We start from the raw sequence: 16,634 nt of genomic DNA, 5'->3' as shown, positions 1-16,634 counted from the left end.
ACCATAGAGGCGGTAAGCGTCGTAAGCTCGCAAATGTATCGCGGTCGTGGATTTCCCGGCTGTGATATTCCGCGTAGAAAAAAGGAATATCGACTCGATAAACGCGATCGCGAGACAGGGAGCGGCGGGGAGTAAACGAGAAAGACGGAAAGATAGTCTGAGAAAGAGAGCGTCGCGTTCGACCAATCGCCGCGTTTCGTGGCTTCATCGTCGATGAGGCGGTCGTCGCGCGACGTAACCTCAGTCGCTTACGTGGAAACACGCCTGCCAGGCGACGCGAGTAAATCGAACGAGCGAAAATTATAATACGGAAAACGAACGGATATAGATATATACATATATATATATATATACGCATACATATACGTTTGCGTTAGATACACGCGATTTAAACGTGTGTGTATGTATATCGCGCGTATATACTTTCGTATTAATACCATTTTCGAACACGGAATCACGCTATATGTGCGAATATTCACGACGGACGAGTCACGTTGATACGCTTATTGCCGAGCAGAAAGACGGGGAACGAGTGTGCTGCCGTGCGTGAGAACGAGAGAGAGGAGGCGCGTCGCAACGCTTCGTAGAGAAAGGAGCCTCTCCGTGGAATCTCCTCACGCTCCCCTCCGACACACTCCGACACACTGCACAAGGTGTCGAAGGCACGTCGCTGCGCGTATTCGACCGAATTTCGCGGCACGTAAGCGTGAGCGATAGATAGAAAGGGAAAGAGAGAGAGAGAGAGAGAGAGAGAGAGAAAAAGAAAGTGCATACATGTATGTGTGTGTGCGTGAGAGAAAAAAAAGGGAGGTTGACGCATAAAAGATACATAGACGCGATCAAAGGCAATAGAAAAGGACACCGCGGTAGCGAAGAAAGGGACACGGATAGACGTGCAAGAGAGACGGAAGAAACGGTGATCGAGTGGGAGAGATACGGATTCCTAAGGTGTGGAACGGAGTGAGAAGGGCGACAGATCGGGTGGAGAGAGAGAGAGAGAGAGAGAGAGAAACGGATAGAGCGACTCGACGGAGAAAGCGTGACGGACGTATTCTGTGGCAAGATCGAGTGGCGAGAAGGGATACACGGACTGGGGGACGAATATATGAAAGAGAGAGAGAGAGAGGGAGAGAGAACGATCGAGAGGAGAGGCGCAGTCGAGTGGAGGGGATAGAGGCGCAACCCGAGCGGTGCTGCCGCCTATTGGCAACGTCGCGTCGGCTCCCCACCCGGGCCAGTGTCGAGCGAGGTCTGACGGAGAGTGCTTTACAGTAGTGCGATTATCTCTCGAGACGTCGCACAGTGTCGAGAACGTTCGTTTGTACTGCTGTACGCTTGCAAAGTGAGAGACGGGTATTTGGCATTGTAACGCTCCTGGTGCGCGCATTTATTCCCATTTTGATAATCCCGCCTATATATCCGCGTATCTAACGCATATCTTCTCACGTCCTCTCGGCTCTCTTTCTGTTCGCGAGAGTCGAGAGAGTCCGTAACGTCGCTCGGTACTCTCGTACTCTCCCACCACCGTGATCGATTTCCCACGCGACGCGCTTACTCGCGTCGTACTGGTGAGGGAATTGGCGAAGGTGAAGTAGAATTCCTCGGGCGAAGAGCAGACGAGACACGGCAACGCCGCCCGTGGCAGCGGTGGCGGCGGTGGCAGCAGCGGCAGCAGCAGCAGCAGCAGCGACGGTGGCGGTGGTAACAGCAGCGGCATCAGCAACGGGGACGGCGGACGACGCGGCGTTTTACGGAGCAGCGGCAGCAGGCGGCGTTGGTGCTGCGCCCCGACGGCCGTCGATCGAAGCCCGTGTTATCGCAATGGCTTCCGTGAAAGACACCGCGACTTTCTTTGCGGAGGGCACCGCGCTACAGTTCGAACACGTTTTCAAACTTTATCCACAGGCATTGCGTCTCAAGGCCGATCACAAATCGAAAAAGCCCGAGGAGCTGATCAAGCTAGACAACTGGTAAGTTTTAGTTGAATGTATTCTCCGCTGTTGACGACGGCGACGACGCTGTCATTGCTTCATGTGTGTATTTGTGTGCGCGCACGCGGAGAAAGGGAATGAACGAGCGAGCGAGAGAAAGAAAGAAAGAAAGAAAGAAATAGGTAGAAAGAAGACAGGAGACAATGCAATACATAGAGAAAGAAAGAGAGAGAGGGAGAGAGAAAGAAATGAGCTGCCGCCGCTGACGGGGCCGACATTGCGGCGCGGCCCAAGGGAGGAAACGGCGCTCTACCACGGGGCGCACGAGGGACAATGAACCCGCTTCGTGCTGTTCTCCGCGAGCAAACCAAGCGGGAGCGGCAACGCCGCGTGTGCGCGCCCGTATGTCACCCTCGCGGCACTATCGCGCTCCGCCGAGACATCGTCGAGATCACCCCCGGAATTGTCGCGAAAATATACGGCTCACGAAAGATCCTCTGTCACGTGGAGGATCTCTTCGCTAATAACATTTCATTACAGAGCAGACTGGAGCGGAGGTGCGTAAAAACGCAAATAATAATGACATCAAAGATTTTCCTTCTTTTTTAACATATGTATTGCTTCGAAACAGGTATTACGAGATCGATGTAGAATGCGACTTTAATTATTAATATTTTTTAGCAAACTAGAAAGTTTAGTTTAGAAGGGATAAAAAAGAAAATAAATAAATCTGTATTAATCTGCAATGTTTTGTATTATTTTTATAAATGGCATGCGAGATAATAAAATATAGATGTAGATAGTTTCTTGCTTTCTTTTATCGATATGATCATTTATATTTTCTAATAAAGCATAATTATATATATGACAGTATAATTGCGCATTCATGAAAATGTCTTTAGAAAGTTTAATTGAAAAATCGTATATTTGAAGATATTGGATAATGTATTTGTTACTACATATTTTCTTGCATATAATTTTTTTAACGGTCTGTATTCTGAGCTCGTATTTAATAATAAATATAAGCTTATAATACGAGCCATTGTCTGATATAAAAAAATTAAAATAAAACGTTATATTTAAATTTAAGATTTTAATTATATGTATAAAATTATAATAATAATATATTATATTTGATAATTTTTTTGAATATAATGATATATCAACTTATTTTAAAGAAGGAATATCAAAGATGTAATTTTTACCGAAGTACAAGTCCCAGAATTTTACATTTATAAATTTTACAGAATGATAAGTAAATGTTATTAGAATATATACAATTTCTAAAATAAAAATTCAAATGTAATTAAACTTTGCCATTTAAAAAAAAATAATATTCTTAGATCGCGGGACATTTGAATTGTGGACCCTTTGAATCTAAGAATTCAAGATTTTTATGAATATTAAATATATATATGTGTGAATTAAAGAGATTTAAATAATTAATATATCTAACAAATATACACACTTGAAAATAAAAAAAGTTACGTTATAAAAGGATTAAACATTTAGCCTCGTTAAATTAATATTGACAGACTTGATAATATCTAGAGTCCATAAAACATAATAAGATTACTTTTAAAATATTAAACGGTTCTAGATTAAATAATTAGATGAAATAATTTTATGAATTTTCTTTATTCATATTTTAACTTTTTTACAAAAAAATAGTACTTTTTTAAAATTTCCACTTGACAAAGAAAATTATTTAAATATCGCAACACACACACGCACACAAATATATATAAGAGTTAATTACAAAATTTATATATAATATCTGCAAAATCTAAATTTTTAATCATGATTTAAAGTAGTTCCTTTCGAGAACAGTAAAAATAGATAATAATGATTTAACAAATTATTAAGAGACAGAATATTAATAATTATTTTGATAAAAATGTAACATTCTTTTAAATTAAACGAATTAATTAATAAAATTAATAAAATAAATAAAATAATTAGAAATAATGGATAAGCTGGGAGCATGCAAGAAATAAAGTTTTTTGAAAACATAAAATTTATATATATTTCCCAATTTATCGTTGAGTCTCGCGCGAGTGATAAACTCGTATTGTTTGTTTCCGCGCGCACGCGATTGATACAGATTGTTTTTATCGATCGTGACGTACATGCGCGCTGAGATGAGACAGATGAGACAGAAAAAGGACAGGAATAGTGATAGAACGAACGAGTAAAAGGGTGTTGGAGAAAGGGAGAAGAGGGGAAGAGAAGGGAGAGAAGAGACTTTACGCGCCAGTTTCTTCCGTGTTGCAGAAGCGTGGGTAAGGGCGACGAGGGGTCAGGGGAAGTGGAGTACCGTTGTTTTCATTCCCATTGAGGCCAGTTTGTGTCAAGGCTGCTTTTCCACGGTGCCAAGCCGTGTGCGGATATGCGGTATTACGAGGTGCAGCGCGCGTTTCAGCTTTGTGAAACATAACTATTCGGCTCGACATAAAATATCGAAAAGTCCCTCTCTAATGACTGGCACGTGGAAATTTATCGAGAAGTAAAGTCGCGAGATGTGAGGCTGAAAAAACTTATTTGAAAAATATCTCAAGCGCGGAAGAAGTGGAGCAATTGTTACATTTTTAAAAATAGATTCTTTATTTTGTACAAATTTATCGTATTTATATTTATTTAATTCGAAAGAGATTTTGTTTTAAATATTTAACATATTTTAATATATTTTTTATATAATATTAAATAAATTAATAAAATTCATCTTTTTAGAAAATCTATTTTTATCTCGTATTACGTATAATTAGTATTTGATTATGATTTTAATATATTTATTTAATATATTTATAGAAAGAATGATCACAAAGTCTAATTTATAATTTATTAAATCATAATTAGCACATTGAACAGATTTCAAGATTAAAGTTGAAATTATAAATTTAATAACATTCTCGTATATAAATTTGAAATCCCTGACATATAGTATATTAAACTACATAACTGTATATTATATTTAAATATAAATCCCGTTTATTTATAATTAATGTGCAAATTTATTTTAATAATACTTTGTGATTTTCCTTAAAATAATTCGATTTATTTTAATAATTTATCAACATAAAGAAAATTACTAAAATAAATATTTTGATCATATCTTTAGATTCTTTGATTCTTTAATTCGATTACTATCGGTTTTTCTTTTTTTTTTACATTTTAAGTTTCTTTCCTAGACTCTTTTATCATTTTAAATCTTTTTGGTTTTTCTAATTAAGTTTTGACAATGAATTAATTTGTCTTGCGAGTGTGTGGATCTCGAAAAAAAAAGGACATCACGCCGCGGCACGGATCCACGTGTGATCCACGTGCGCGATAAAGATGGATATCCTCCAATCGTTGACGAGGGGCGTGTCGGACTTCTTGCGGCAGCGTTTGTATTTTTAATCGAGCCTTTAACGAATTCCTGTATTCTGCAGCAACAGCGGCGGCGACGGCGGCGGCGCGATTACGTCACGCCCGCTCGTTTGCTCATGCGTACATACACGCGTAAGCGTGTGGCTATGTTCGTGCGCGCGCGCACTCCGTATTTTCTGATGAACGCTAGATCGATCCTTGATCGCCCGGATCTTGTTGTTTGTATCGGCAGGTATCAGAATGAGCTTCCTAAGAAGATCAAATCACGCGGCAAGGATGCGCACCTCAATCATGAGGAACTGGTGCAGACGATGAAATGGAAGCAAATAGTAAGTTGCTTTTTTCTTATTAGAATAACACTCAGATTCTGCCAAATACAAATAAAGTTATTATATTATATTATATTATATTAAGTTATATTAAATTAAATTAAAGTGAACGAGTTTTAATAATTGCTTTCATTTTAGTTAAAAGATGTATGAAAGAGGAACAATGATATTAATAGTAAATTAATAATATGATAGTAGTATGAATAGTATTTTTTATTAAAATATATTTAGTAAAAATATATGGAAAAAAGATTATATTAACAGAAACAGAGAGAGAGAGAGAGAGAGAGAGAGAGAGAGAGAGAGAGAGAGAGAGAGAGAGAGAGAAACAATATTATTCTTGTGCAAATTATTTTCGAGAGAGAGAGAGAGAGAGAGAGAGAGAAGGTATCACTTCCAATTTCATACTTCAAATCATTAGTTGTTTTAATATATTATATAAAATTTGTTGATTTGGAATTTGGCAAAGTCTGATTCTAGTTACAATATTCTTCGTGATGTTTGACAAGTGTAAAGAAAGTCAACAGATTTTTGCAAAACCAAGTAATTTACGATACAAGTGTTTCACGAGGCTGCCTGCCATTTTGTTTTCAGCGCGGCAAGTTCTACCCACAGCTGTCCTATCTGGTAAAGGTGAACACACCACGCGCCGTGATGGCAGAAACGAAGAAAGCATTCAAAAAGCTTCCGAATCTCGAACAGGCAATTACGGCATTATCGAATCTGAAGGGTGTCGGTACCACGATGGCGTCCGCCCTTCTCGCTGCAGCGTCGCCAGAAAATGCGCCCTTCATGGCTGACGAGTGCCTGATGGCGATACCAGAGATCGAGGGCATTGATTACACTACTAAGGAATACCTAAACTTCGTCCAGCACATTCAAAACACCGTCGAGAGGCTGAATAAACAGAGTAAGGAATTATAAATCATTTATGTCCGTGTGTTGCATCCGAATTATGCGTGTTACTGCATCAACTCTTTGAAAATAAGATTTTTTGATTAGATGATCTTTAATCTTAATTTTTTATTTTTTACATTTTCACGTTATATATATGTGTATGCAGAATTTTCTTAAATACTTGGAATTGTAACGAAAATAATAGAACTTTAAATATTATAAAAAAATTTTCTGTTTGCTTTTTCAGCATCAAATGGTAAAACATGGAGCCCACATAGAGTCGAGCTGGCACTGTGGACGCATTACGTAGCATCCGAGCTAAAGCCAGAGTTGCTCGATGGCATCCCAGGCTCGACGGAGAACGGAAATTCGCACGGCACCAGCAATGGTGAGGCAACAGAACCATCAGATGACAGTAATCAGGAGACAGTAGCGAATGGCAAGGATACGGCGGCGCTCGATCCAGCAGCGATCGACGAGAACAGCACGACAACATCCTTTACCGAAGATTCGTTGGACAAGCCGGCGACACCGATCACTGCTGGCGATCACGCCGTTGTAGGCGCCAGCGAGGACACAAACGATTCCATCATTACCAACGACAGCAGCAACAATGCGACGCCACGACCTACCGACAGTGAGGACACCGAAGAAGACTCGCAAGACGCGCAGGAGCCGCCCACCAAGAAGAGCAAGAAGTGACCCGATCGGCTCGGTGACGCGACAAGCAACAACGTCAGCACTTTCGTGCCCGCCAGAAGTCTGTCGATCATTGCGGCACCGCGTCGTCGATTCTGAGTCATCAATCCGGATGATGGACCGACGGACGAACGTACGACAGATGGACAGACGAACGGATAGGTAGAATAGAAGATGGATGCACGGACGGACGGACGGACGCGGATGGATGGATGAATTATTCTATTTGTGCGATTGCTTGGACGGAGCATAGCCGCTCGCTTCATCCTCGGCTCTTATTGCAGCAGGGGGAGCGAGAAAAAAAAAGGGGAAGGTTTCGCGGGATTTCAGAATATTGGAATATTGGATGTATCCTGAAATTCTCGAATCTTTTATCTCACTCTGTTTCTCTCCCTCTTCGAATCTTTCCTGTATCTCGTCCATGATTAAATTTCGTTTTCTTACAGCTCCTCCGTTCTGGTAAGAATTTTTACCGAATGACCGACGAATATGCATTCTCATTGATGCTAAATGTCAGCTGATGATACAGCTAGATTCTCATTGTTATTGTTTGGACAATCTCGTGCATTCACGTAAATGTCAGCAAGAGTTTTGCACCGTCTTTTGATTATGGATCTCCTGTACAAAGTATGTTGGAGCGGACGAGGAAACGTGAAAGTATATACTCAATGTTGCTAGAAATAAAAGGTTTTCGCGAATATATTCATATAAGAGATAAGCCTTTGTATCCCTGTTAACGATATTTTGCCTTTTATAATATTAATTTTTTTGACTAGTATATATTTTGAATTTCCTTGAAATATCGCATATAATGTTTAAGATCTTTGGATTTTTTTACAAATTAAAAATGTACCGCAAAACTTTAAGTTATCTTACATTTGTTGTTTATAAAAAAATCATGCAATATAGAAATTTTGTGTTTGCATTATTAAAGTGCTTTAATATTCCAATTTCGCTGATCTACATGTTGAATAACTTACGTTACTGAATCTTTAAATTGTCAAATCCGCCCGAAAGCTCCCTTCTTCCACGACTCCTTGATCGCCGCTTTTCAACGCAAACACAACTGCCGTTCTACAAACAAGAAGATGATGCAAAACTTTCTTAAAATATATATTTCTCGTCCACTTTCTAATCCACCCTTTACAGTGTCATATGTCCTAAATAACGAGACTCCTTCGTTCTATTTATGTTCGATCGATTTATCGTCGCAATGTTTCTTTGGAATTTCCAATCATGGAACTTGTTTGTTGCGTAATTTTTTTTCTTTTTTTTTTTTTTGAAGATAATACCAATAAATTAATTGTAAAAAGTATAAAGCGATGTTGTATGTTTACGTGCAGATAATAATACATTTCATAAATAGAACCTGTAAATCATGACTTCAGTTATAAAATATATATTCATGATACGTGAGTTGAGTATACAAAGAATACAAATTAGATGCAACTTTTTTTATTATATTATATTTTTTATTTATATTATATTTTTCAAATCTTCCAACTGGAAAATCTTAGTTCTTGATAACTAACAAAGATAGATTCTTGCAACTAAATTGTAAGTAATATTTTCTTGAAAAAAATTAAAATATTCAGTTTAATATTGTTAGTTACATTTTCAGATTTTTGAAATACTTGGATCTTTTACAAGTATCTTTTTAGAATCATGGATTCTTTTGAGAATGTGTATAATTTTCATTTATTTGATGATCGATCAAATATTAATTTTTCGCAACGTGAAATACGATGGAGTTCTCGAATTATTCCTTGCGAAGAGATGATCATTGTTCAAAGAAAAGGAGGGAGAGGAAAAAAAAAGAGTGAGAGAAGGGGATATGTATGTGAATGGGGAGAGAGGGAGAAGAGAGCAAACCACTCCGTGAGCAGCAAAAAAAAAAAAAACAAAAGCGAAAATACTGGACATAATGATAATATTAATATTAATAATAATGATAAATAATTATTATAATTATAATTATTATAATACCGAATCATTACCATAATTTATATACCTAATGAGAAAACTGCATGTCAGAGTGATGCATGGAGCAAACCAAATACCTTGTAAGTAAAAAAAAACTTTAGAAAGAAATAAAAGTAATGCTTTCAGTCCAAAAAAATAACATCGAATTCAGTAAAATAGCGTCCGGCCTGCAACACAAACACATAAATAATTATGCGCGTTATTAGTGCTAAGTATTCTTAAGTATACGTAGTATATGTATTTACTCGAGAGTTCTTTTGAAAAATATTGATTACTATTATCGAAGAACTTTCGTCTATAATCTTAGATTTCTAAATTTTGTTGTTATGAATTCTTTAATGAACGTTTAAACTTCCTAAATTTCTCTAGCTTTTTAATTCTTAAAGTCTAACTTTTATGTCAATAGATCTGTCCTTGCTGCCTTCTTCCTTCATTCCACACATTTCCTCTTTGATGATTTATTTCGCAAAATTGAGCCGCTTAAATTTTTCATTTAATTTCTTTCATATTTTTGCAGAAATCAATTTTTTTGAAACAAAATAGTAACAATGACTTTTGATTATGTCAAAAAAAGTAAAATCTAAATTATTATCTTCATATTTATGTTTTGAATACATATCAATTTTAGAATCTCCTTTAATTTGCATTTATATAAAATTGCTCTTTGGTGCATATATTATTTTCTTTATATTTTAACAAGAAAAAAATATGAATCTTTTCATAGCGATTCTAAGGAAGGAAGTGTTAATCCTGCCAAAAGTAACAGATACGAGAAACGTTACAAGTGAAAAGTTCTGTGATACAGGAATTTCCAAAACGTTGATTTGTCATTTTCTAGCTTCGAACGAGCGTGACATGTGATGGCATTGCAGATACGTGCGAGAAGTGAAAGTAAAACATCTCTCACATCTTCCCGACTTTCTCTCGACGTAGCGTTGCTTTAACTCAACTCCTCGCCGTTGTCGTCACCGTTCATTCCGTTGAGACCGAGGTGAAACCAAAGTTGCGGCCGCAAAACCACGTCCGTGGCTTTTTCGACCGCCATAAGGAGAGATGTCTTTACTCTCTCCCTGCTACATTATATATATATTTCTATCTTAATTTCTTTTATAAATATTGATTATTAATTACTTTCGACATAACTGCATGCATATAAGAAATACCTTGTGGAGAAAAATTATAATTTTTATTCTTATGCATCGCAGAAGCTAATAAAACAAGGAATATTTTATATATGATAAAGTCAGAAGTGTGTGCTTTGAAAAATATTAAAATTTGAGAGACTCATTTTTTTGACACGTTTTTTAACACTATATAATTCTAATATATATAACTATAATATATACAATTCTCTAATATATTGCCCGATAAAAAGGATTTTATAATCGTAATAATTCTTTAATAATAATAATGAGGAGCATATATACACACTAATAATAATCATTTGTTCTTTTAATTTCTTAAATACATGTCTTTGGTAAAATAAAAATTTATTATTGATTAAAAATACTGTCTCAAAATTGAGAGATTTTCACAGCTATATATATTTGCGCTTTTCCTTTTTCTAAATCTCAGTTAAAGCTTTCTTCTTGGTTTCTGAAAACACTTTCTCTCGAAGTAAGTACTGTTTTTTTCATGCTGACATGAGCATTCGTTTAAGTCTGCTATTCTCTGTTTATTTACTCGGCTATATACTTGAAGGACATAAAAAAATCGGCCAAGTTTTACATAAAACTGAAAAAATGTTAAAAGACATAAAATATTATACAATATGGTAGAAGAGAATTGAGGTGAATTGCCGGAAATAACAGACTAAACGATCATCGTAAAACTATATATATATCGTTGACCTTCGTAAGATCGAGCAGCAATAATGACACTTTGCAACTTGTTGACTCATATCGATACGGTAATTTTGTTTAGTCACTTGTGGCCGCAGATATACCATTAAATAAGAGATACTTTCTCTTTGAAATAAAAATCATTATTGCTTGCCCACGCAGTCTTGTCTCTGCACTAGCTGCTATAAGACTGAACCTCTAATATACGTTCGTGATTGTGATAGAATCAGGTCTATAGAAGAAAGATATAATTTAATCTGAAAAGATTTCTTTGTTAACCATATACAGTTTGCATTTGATTAAACATTGAGTCAGTGTGAAAGCAAATTTATGAATCTCTATATAGATCTTTGCAAATCTACACGAAGAATTTAAATCAAGAAAAAAAAATTATAATTTTTCTAAGATAAGAAACTCCAATAGACTTAATTTTTTTTTGTTTTTGTAAAATTATTTTTTATAAAACTAATTTAGATTAATGAGAAAAACCAATTACAATTATAAGCTTTAATTTATTTAAATTACTCAACTCTAAACCTCGTAAAATATTCCAGATTATATTTTATCTATTTTTGAACTAATCGCACTTATTGTTAATCAACTCTTGCCTTTTCGATTGGTATTTATTAAGTGTCAGCAAGTACTTGGTTCCAGAATAGCCGCATTAAATAGATGTGATCGAGCAGGGAAATAGTATTAAATATTTAGATAATTATTAGACTTATATTTTTTTCATTCATAGCTATTTATATTTCACGCAAAGAACTGTTTTGGGTGCAAAATTGGGACCCTGATCGCATAGGCATAGGAACAGAAGATAAGAGCATTGATTAAGTTTATTGTCTATTGTTAATTCTGTATATACGCGTTTTGAGACTACACAATTTACATGCGCGCGTTCTTCCAGGGTCCGGTTTTTCAGCCGGTACTGAAATCGTTGAAACCGGTTTGCGACGAAGCGCGAACGAAGAGCGAAGCGAGAACTCTGCAAGAACTCGAGCCTTAGCATGCCGGACTCCTGTTGGTACTCTTGTCGAAGAGAAAAAAAAAAAAACTCGTTCCGATTTCGCAGCGACATTATCCAGCTTCTTAGCGCGATTTGCAAAATCCGCTTTTGATACGACGATTAAAGAATTCCGAGATATAATACAGTGGAACAGCCAAGCATCTATAAATTTGAAAAGCACGCAAGGAAGTTCGGAGTCAGTGGAATTCGAGAGTTGCAAGAGATATAATATCAAACGCGTTTCGCATAACTCGTAACTTTAATTTTAATAAGAGATTCTCTCACACGTTTGCACCCACTTTTTTCCTTGGAGAGGTACCGATAATCTTGGAATAAACTCTATGAATTATATAGAAAAAGAATTTTTTGCAAACCAAGATTCGAGAATAGGAATAGATGAAAAAATTAAATTATTGAAATTTACTATGAATCAAATTATTGAAATACTATGAAATTTCTGCTTAACGTATAATTCTCTCTCTCGGATTTAATGTATGTATAATAATATTTAAAATCTTTTTCAAATATTAATGAAATCTAATTAAATTATATCGAGATACGTAATGTATTATATAAGTAATATATGTATATATATATATATATATATATATATATATATTACTGCAAATTGATCGAAAAAAATCCAAAAGATATCGCGATAGAAACGGAATATTTTATACAGAAAAAAAGAATATTCTTATTGTGACAATATCTTTAGTTTCAAAATGTAAATCTTGAAATGAGATTATATTGCGTTAAACAAAGAAAATTTGCTTGGATGTAGACATTTTATACCGTTCAACCAAGAAAAATATATTTTTGTTATTTAAAAATAATTTTCTTGAATGAAGAGGATAAAAAAAATATTGGATAGAAAATAACACATGTTCAAGTCGAAGATTATAATTTTCTTAGAGTTAAAATAATTATTTTATTCTTGAAATGACAATTACAGTATTGAAAGAAGATTATAATATTGTTGAAATTTAAAATTTTTAAATTCTTCTAAGAAGATTGTAAATTGTTGTATATATGAAACAATGAACGCGTTCATATGAGTATATAAGTTTTGAGTTGACACTTACTTTTTTCTGTGTATACAGTCAGTACTGACTTATGTTAAACAACATGAAGAATCTTTGAGGAAGATACATTCATAGATATACAATAATATTCGAGGAATTAAAGATTTTTGACAAAATTACATAATTATAATATAAATATTCTACGTAAAAGAAACAAAAACCAGAGAGAGAAAGAGAGATTTTCTCTCATCTCCTTATCCATCACACATGTTCAATTCGCTCCTACTGTTTTCACTCACAGATTCTAAACGAAGGTAGAGCACCATCGAAGAAAAGGCACCAGCAGAACCTAACCAGGCCAGAAGAGAGATAGGGGGGCGAGAGCGGGTGCAATGCATCGCGGTCACTCCAGTGACCTAGTAATGTCCGCCGCGACCTTAGTTGCGACGTGTTCACCCGTTTAAACCACCCTTAGTCCCCCTCTTTTCCCCCTCGCCATCATCATCCTCCTACTCCCCCTCTCGCTCCCTTTCTCCTATCCGCCTATCCGCACCACACGTGACACCAGTACGGCGTGAGGGGGCGAAGGGGGCCAAGCGAGGGATATTCTCGCAAAGTGCGGAAAGGGGGAATCGAGAGAGAAAGAGAGAGAGAGAGAGAGAGGGCAAGGAGAGCGGGCAGGGAGAGGATGATATATACAAAACACAAGGTCGCAAGAGAAGTGCGATTGTATGGACGGCCGCGTTGGTGAAGACGCGATGACGTAACACTCGGCGACGACTCCAACACGTGATTTGCACGGTGGTAACGTTATCATGGTGTTTATCGTATGATACTGCCTCTGTGTTCACCGGTGCCTTCTTTCGTCGTATCTCCGTGCAGTTTAAGTTTAAAGTTTGTGGAAAAAGTGAGAAATAAAATGGATGGTATAATAGTATAAATCGAACAGTAGATCGAGGTAGAGAGATTTATAATGTGCTTTAAATTAAGCAGAACTTATTTGCATTATATAGTAATCGAGAAAACGAATTCCGTAAACTGTAGAATTCGATAGAATATATAACTGTAATGTCGAAAATTTCATCAAACTAAATAATTTTAATTAAAAAAATATATAAATATATAAGGTTCAATTTGATTAAATGTATCCATATTTATTTATATATACACTTTTAAAAAAAAATAAGTTTTTTAATGAATTTTTCTCTTTTTCAAGATGAGATGTAAAAATTCATCACATTTTAAATCGTATATTAGATTTCATATACACTTTAATATTAAAAATACAATATTATTGTTGAGTTTTATAAAACGATATTTTAAAAATTAGTACTACTTATTATTAATAATTTTGGAACTGTATTTGATATTTGAGAAATTTCAAAATATCCGGTGCGAGGTAAAAATCTAATCACTTCGACATTGAACGGATACTCTCTTACCTGGCGATATACCATGCTTGGAAAATCCCCCAAGGTGGAAATGGAGCCGAGATAGAAGAGTCAGGGACTAAGGACGGAGCACGGGATGGAGCACGGAATATAATCTCCCAGCGGTATTCCCGGACCCTCTACCGGGGTAGCAAAAGCTCATTAGAAGTCGCCCTTTGAAAATCGTCCTGCTACAAGCAGCTGCCCTACGGCGCAGTAACGGACGCTTCGTGGTGCTATTTTTCAGGATATTTGCTTCCAACAATTCTACGTAGAAATTCATCGATTTTTCAAAATTTTTTCTATAGCTTCTGATCAAATATTGCAGTCGTACTTTGTAAAGTTTGCAAAGTTCAAAAGAAGATGTAAATCTGAAAGTTTCGTAAAGGTGTTAGAAATAGGAAAGTTGTGAAAATCTTTGAAAATCTTGAAACATTCTTGCACACATATCTACATAATTACATATATCTTTGGAACACGCTTTTGACTTTTCTCAAATCCATTTTTGTAGCAGAAAAATGTGAAGGACATTCTCTGAATTGATTATTAAAAATAGAAAAGAACGCTTTCGAAATGCAAAATAATATAATTAACAAAATTATGTTTAATTTTGCCTTTACAAATTTTACAGATTAGAGTTTTAATTTTTGTTTTTTTAAAACTTAATTAAGAAATTAATTACAAAGTTATTTAAACTTTGAAAAAATTTTCAAGAGAAAATATGTTAATCAAAACTTTTAGCAAAGTGGACCAAGAGATGTGTCTACATAATTTTTATTTTCACGTACAAAATTCTTTTTTATAATTCTCTGAATTTTCTTAAATATCAAATTCTTGATCTCTTTTAATACAGATGAATTACGATTGTTTAGTATCTATGTATGTAATAATCCCCATTTTTTATAAATATAAAATTTAATGTTTTTATTGGATATAAAACTATTTTTTTCTATCTCATATTATATTCATTATTACACAAATATATTATTTTTATATATTGGCGTAAAATTTATATATATTTATTACAGCACGTCCTCCTGATCTTAATCGCTCAGACTTTTTCTTTATATTGTTAGTTTCGTACTTTAATACTTAACTCTGCCGATGCTGTTTGAAAAAAAACCTTAGTACACACTATATATTTTCTCATACAATACGTCCCTGCGTTTCGCTTTAGTGCTTCGTACATCCTGGAGGGACGTCGCTCAAAGGGACGACAAAGAGCCAGTCAGACCGTAAGCCTTGAAGGGCGGCAGCTCTACGAAGGGGAAACACAGCAGCCCTTCAAGGTAGAACAGTTCGACCGGTCCTTCATGCTACCGCCAAGTCTTCAATGGGACCCTATGGAATACCCTGAAAAATTCAAGCCTGAGCTTCCGTCGTCGAGGTTTATATCGAGTACAAAGGTTTCGCTGCGCTGAGCTAAAGTTGCAAATTAATCGAGAAATAGCTTCACATTTAAAAATATTTTTGAATCTAAAATAAATAATAATTAATATTTGAAAAAATGTATTATCTATTCAGTAGCTTCGTGTGTAAAACAGTTAAATTTTATATAGAAAATCAATATTTTAGAAATATATTAAATTTTATTAACATCATATCCTTTTCAAAATAAAATTGCACGAGCACATAATAAATTAAGTGTATAGCAAATAAAAAAAGAATAAATAATTAATACACATGAAATAATTATAACAAGTAATTAATACGTATAAATAATTAATAAGTATAAAACTGTAATATATCGAATATATTTAGCATTTCCTTTTCAAACCCAGTTAATTTTTAGTTCAAATAACTCACATTAATCTGCCCAATAATCTCATATTTAATTAACGGATTAATAAATTTATCAGGATTAATAAAATTACTTTCTTTTAAATATAGATATCATGTGGATAATGTAATTGAATAAATTAAAAATAGATGAATCCATAAAGGTGGAGAAAATAGCTGTATACATATAAAATACATCAGAGCAACGATATAACATTTTTTTTGCATTTCACAAATTTAAATTAATTAAAACTATTTAATTGATCAATTTATCTTGTTATCATAACTGGTGTTCATTGAGATTTAAAATTCCTGTCTATAATTATTTATTGGCGCAGAAGGACG

The 16,634-nt window shown here is 35.1% G+C and overlaps 1 protein-coding gene across 1 annotated transcript; it reads left to right on the top strand.

Annotated features, from left to right (window-relative positions):
* The first annotated feature begins 276 nt into the window (after positions 1 to 276).
* Positions 277 to 9,571, top strand: Amun (protein amun). Its single transcript, XM_072890062.1, has 4 exons — positions 277 to 1,970; positions 5,533 to 5,629; positions 6,224 to 6,539; positions 6,774 to 9,571. Exons 1-4 carry the CDS (start codon positions 1,822 to 1,824, stop codon positions 7,226 to 7,228), a joined length of 1,017 nt encoding a protein of 338 aa, XP_072746163.1. The 5' UTR covers positions 277 to 1,821; the 3' UTR covers positions 7,229 to 9,571.
* Positions 9,572 to 16,634: the final 7,063 nt, after the last annotated feature.

Source organism: Anoplolepis gracilipes, chromosome 4, assembly GCF_047496725.1.
Source record: "Anoplolepis gracilipes chromosome 4, ASM4749672v1, whole genome shotgun sequence".
Lineage (NCBI taxonomy): Eukaryota > Metazoa > Arthropoda > Insecta > Hymenoptera > Formicidae > Anoplolepis > Anoplolepis gracilipes.
This window is presented reverse-complemented; position numbering and strand designations above follow the sequence as displayed.

Coding starts and splice junctions, on each gene's coding strand:
- Amun (XM_072890062.1), top strand. CDS start 1,822: ATGGCTTCCGTGAAAGACACCGCGACTTTCTTTGCGGAGGGCACCGCG. Junction 1,971..5,532: donor CTGATCAAGCTAGACAACTG/GTAAGTTTTAGT, acceptor TTGTATCGGCAG/GTATCAGAATGAGCTTCCTA. Junction 6,540..6,773: donor CGAGAGGCTGAATAAACAGA/GTAAGGAATTAT, acceptor TTGCTTTTTCAG/CATCAAATGGTAAAACATGG.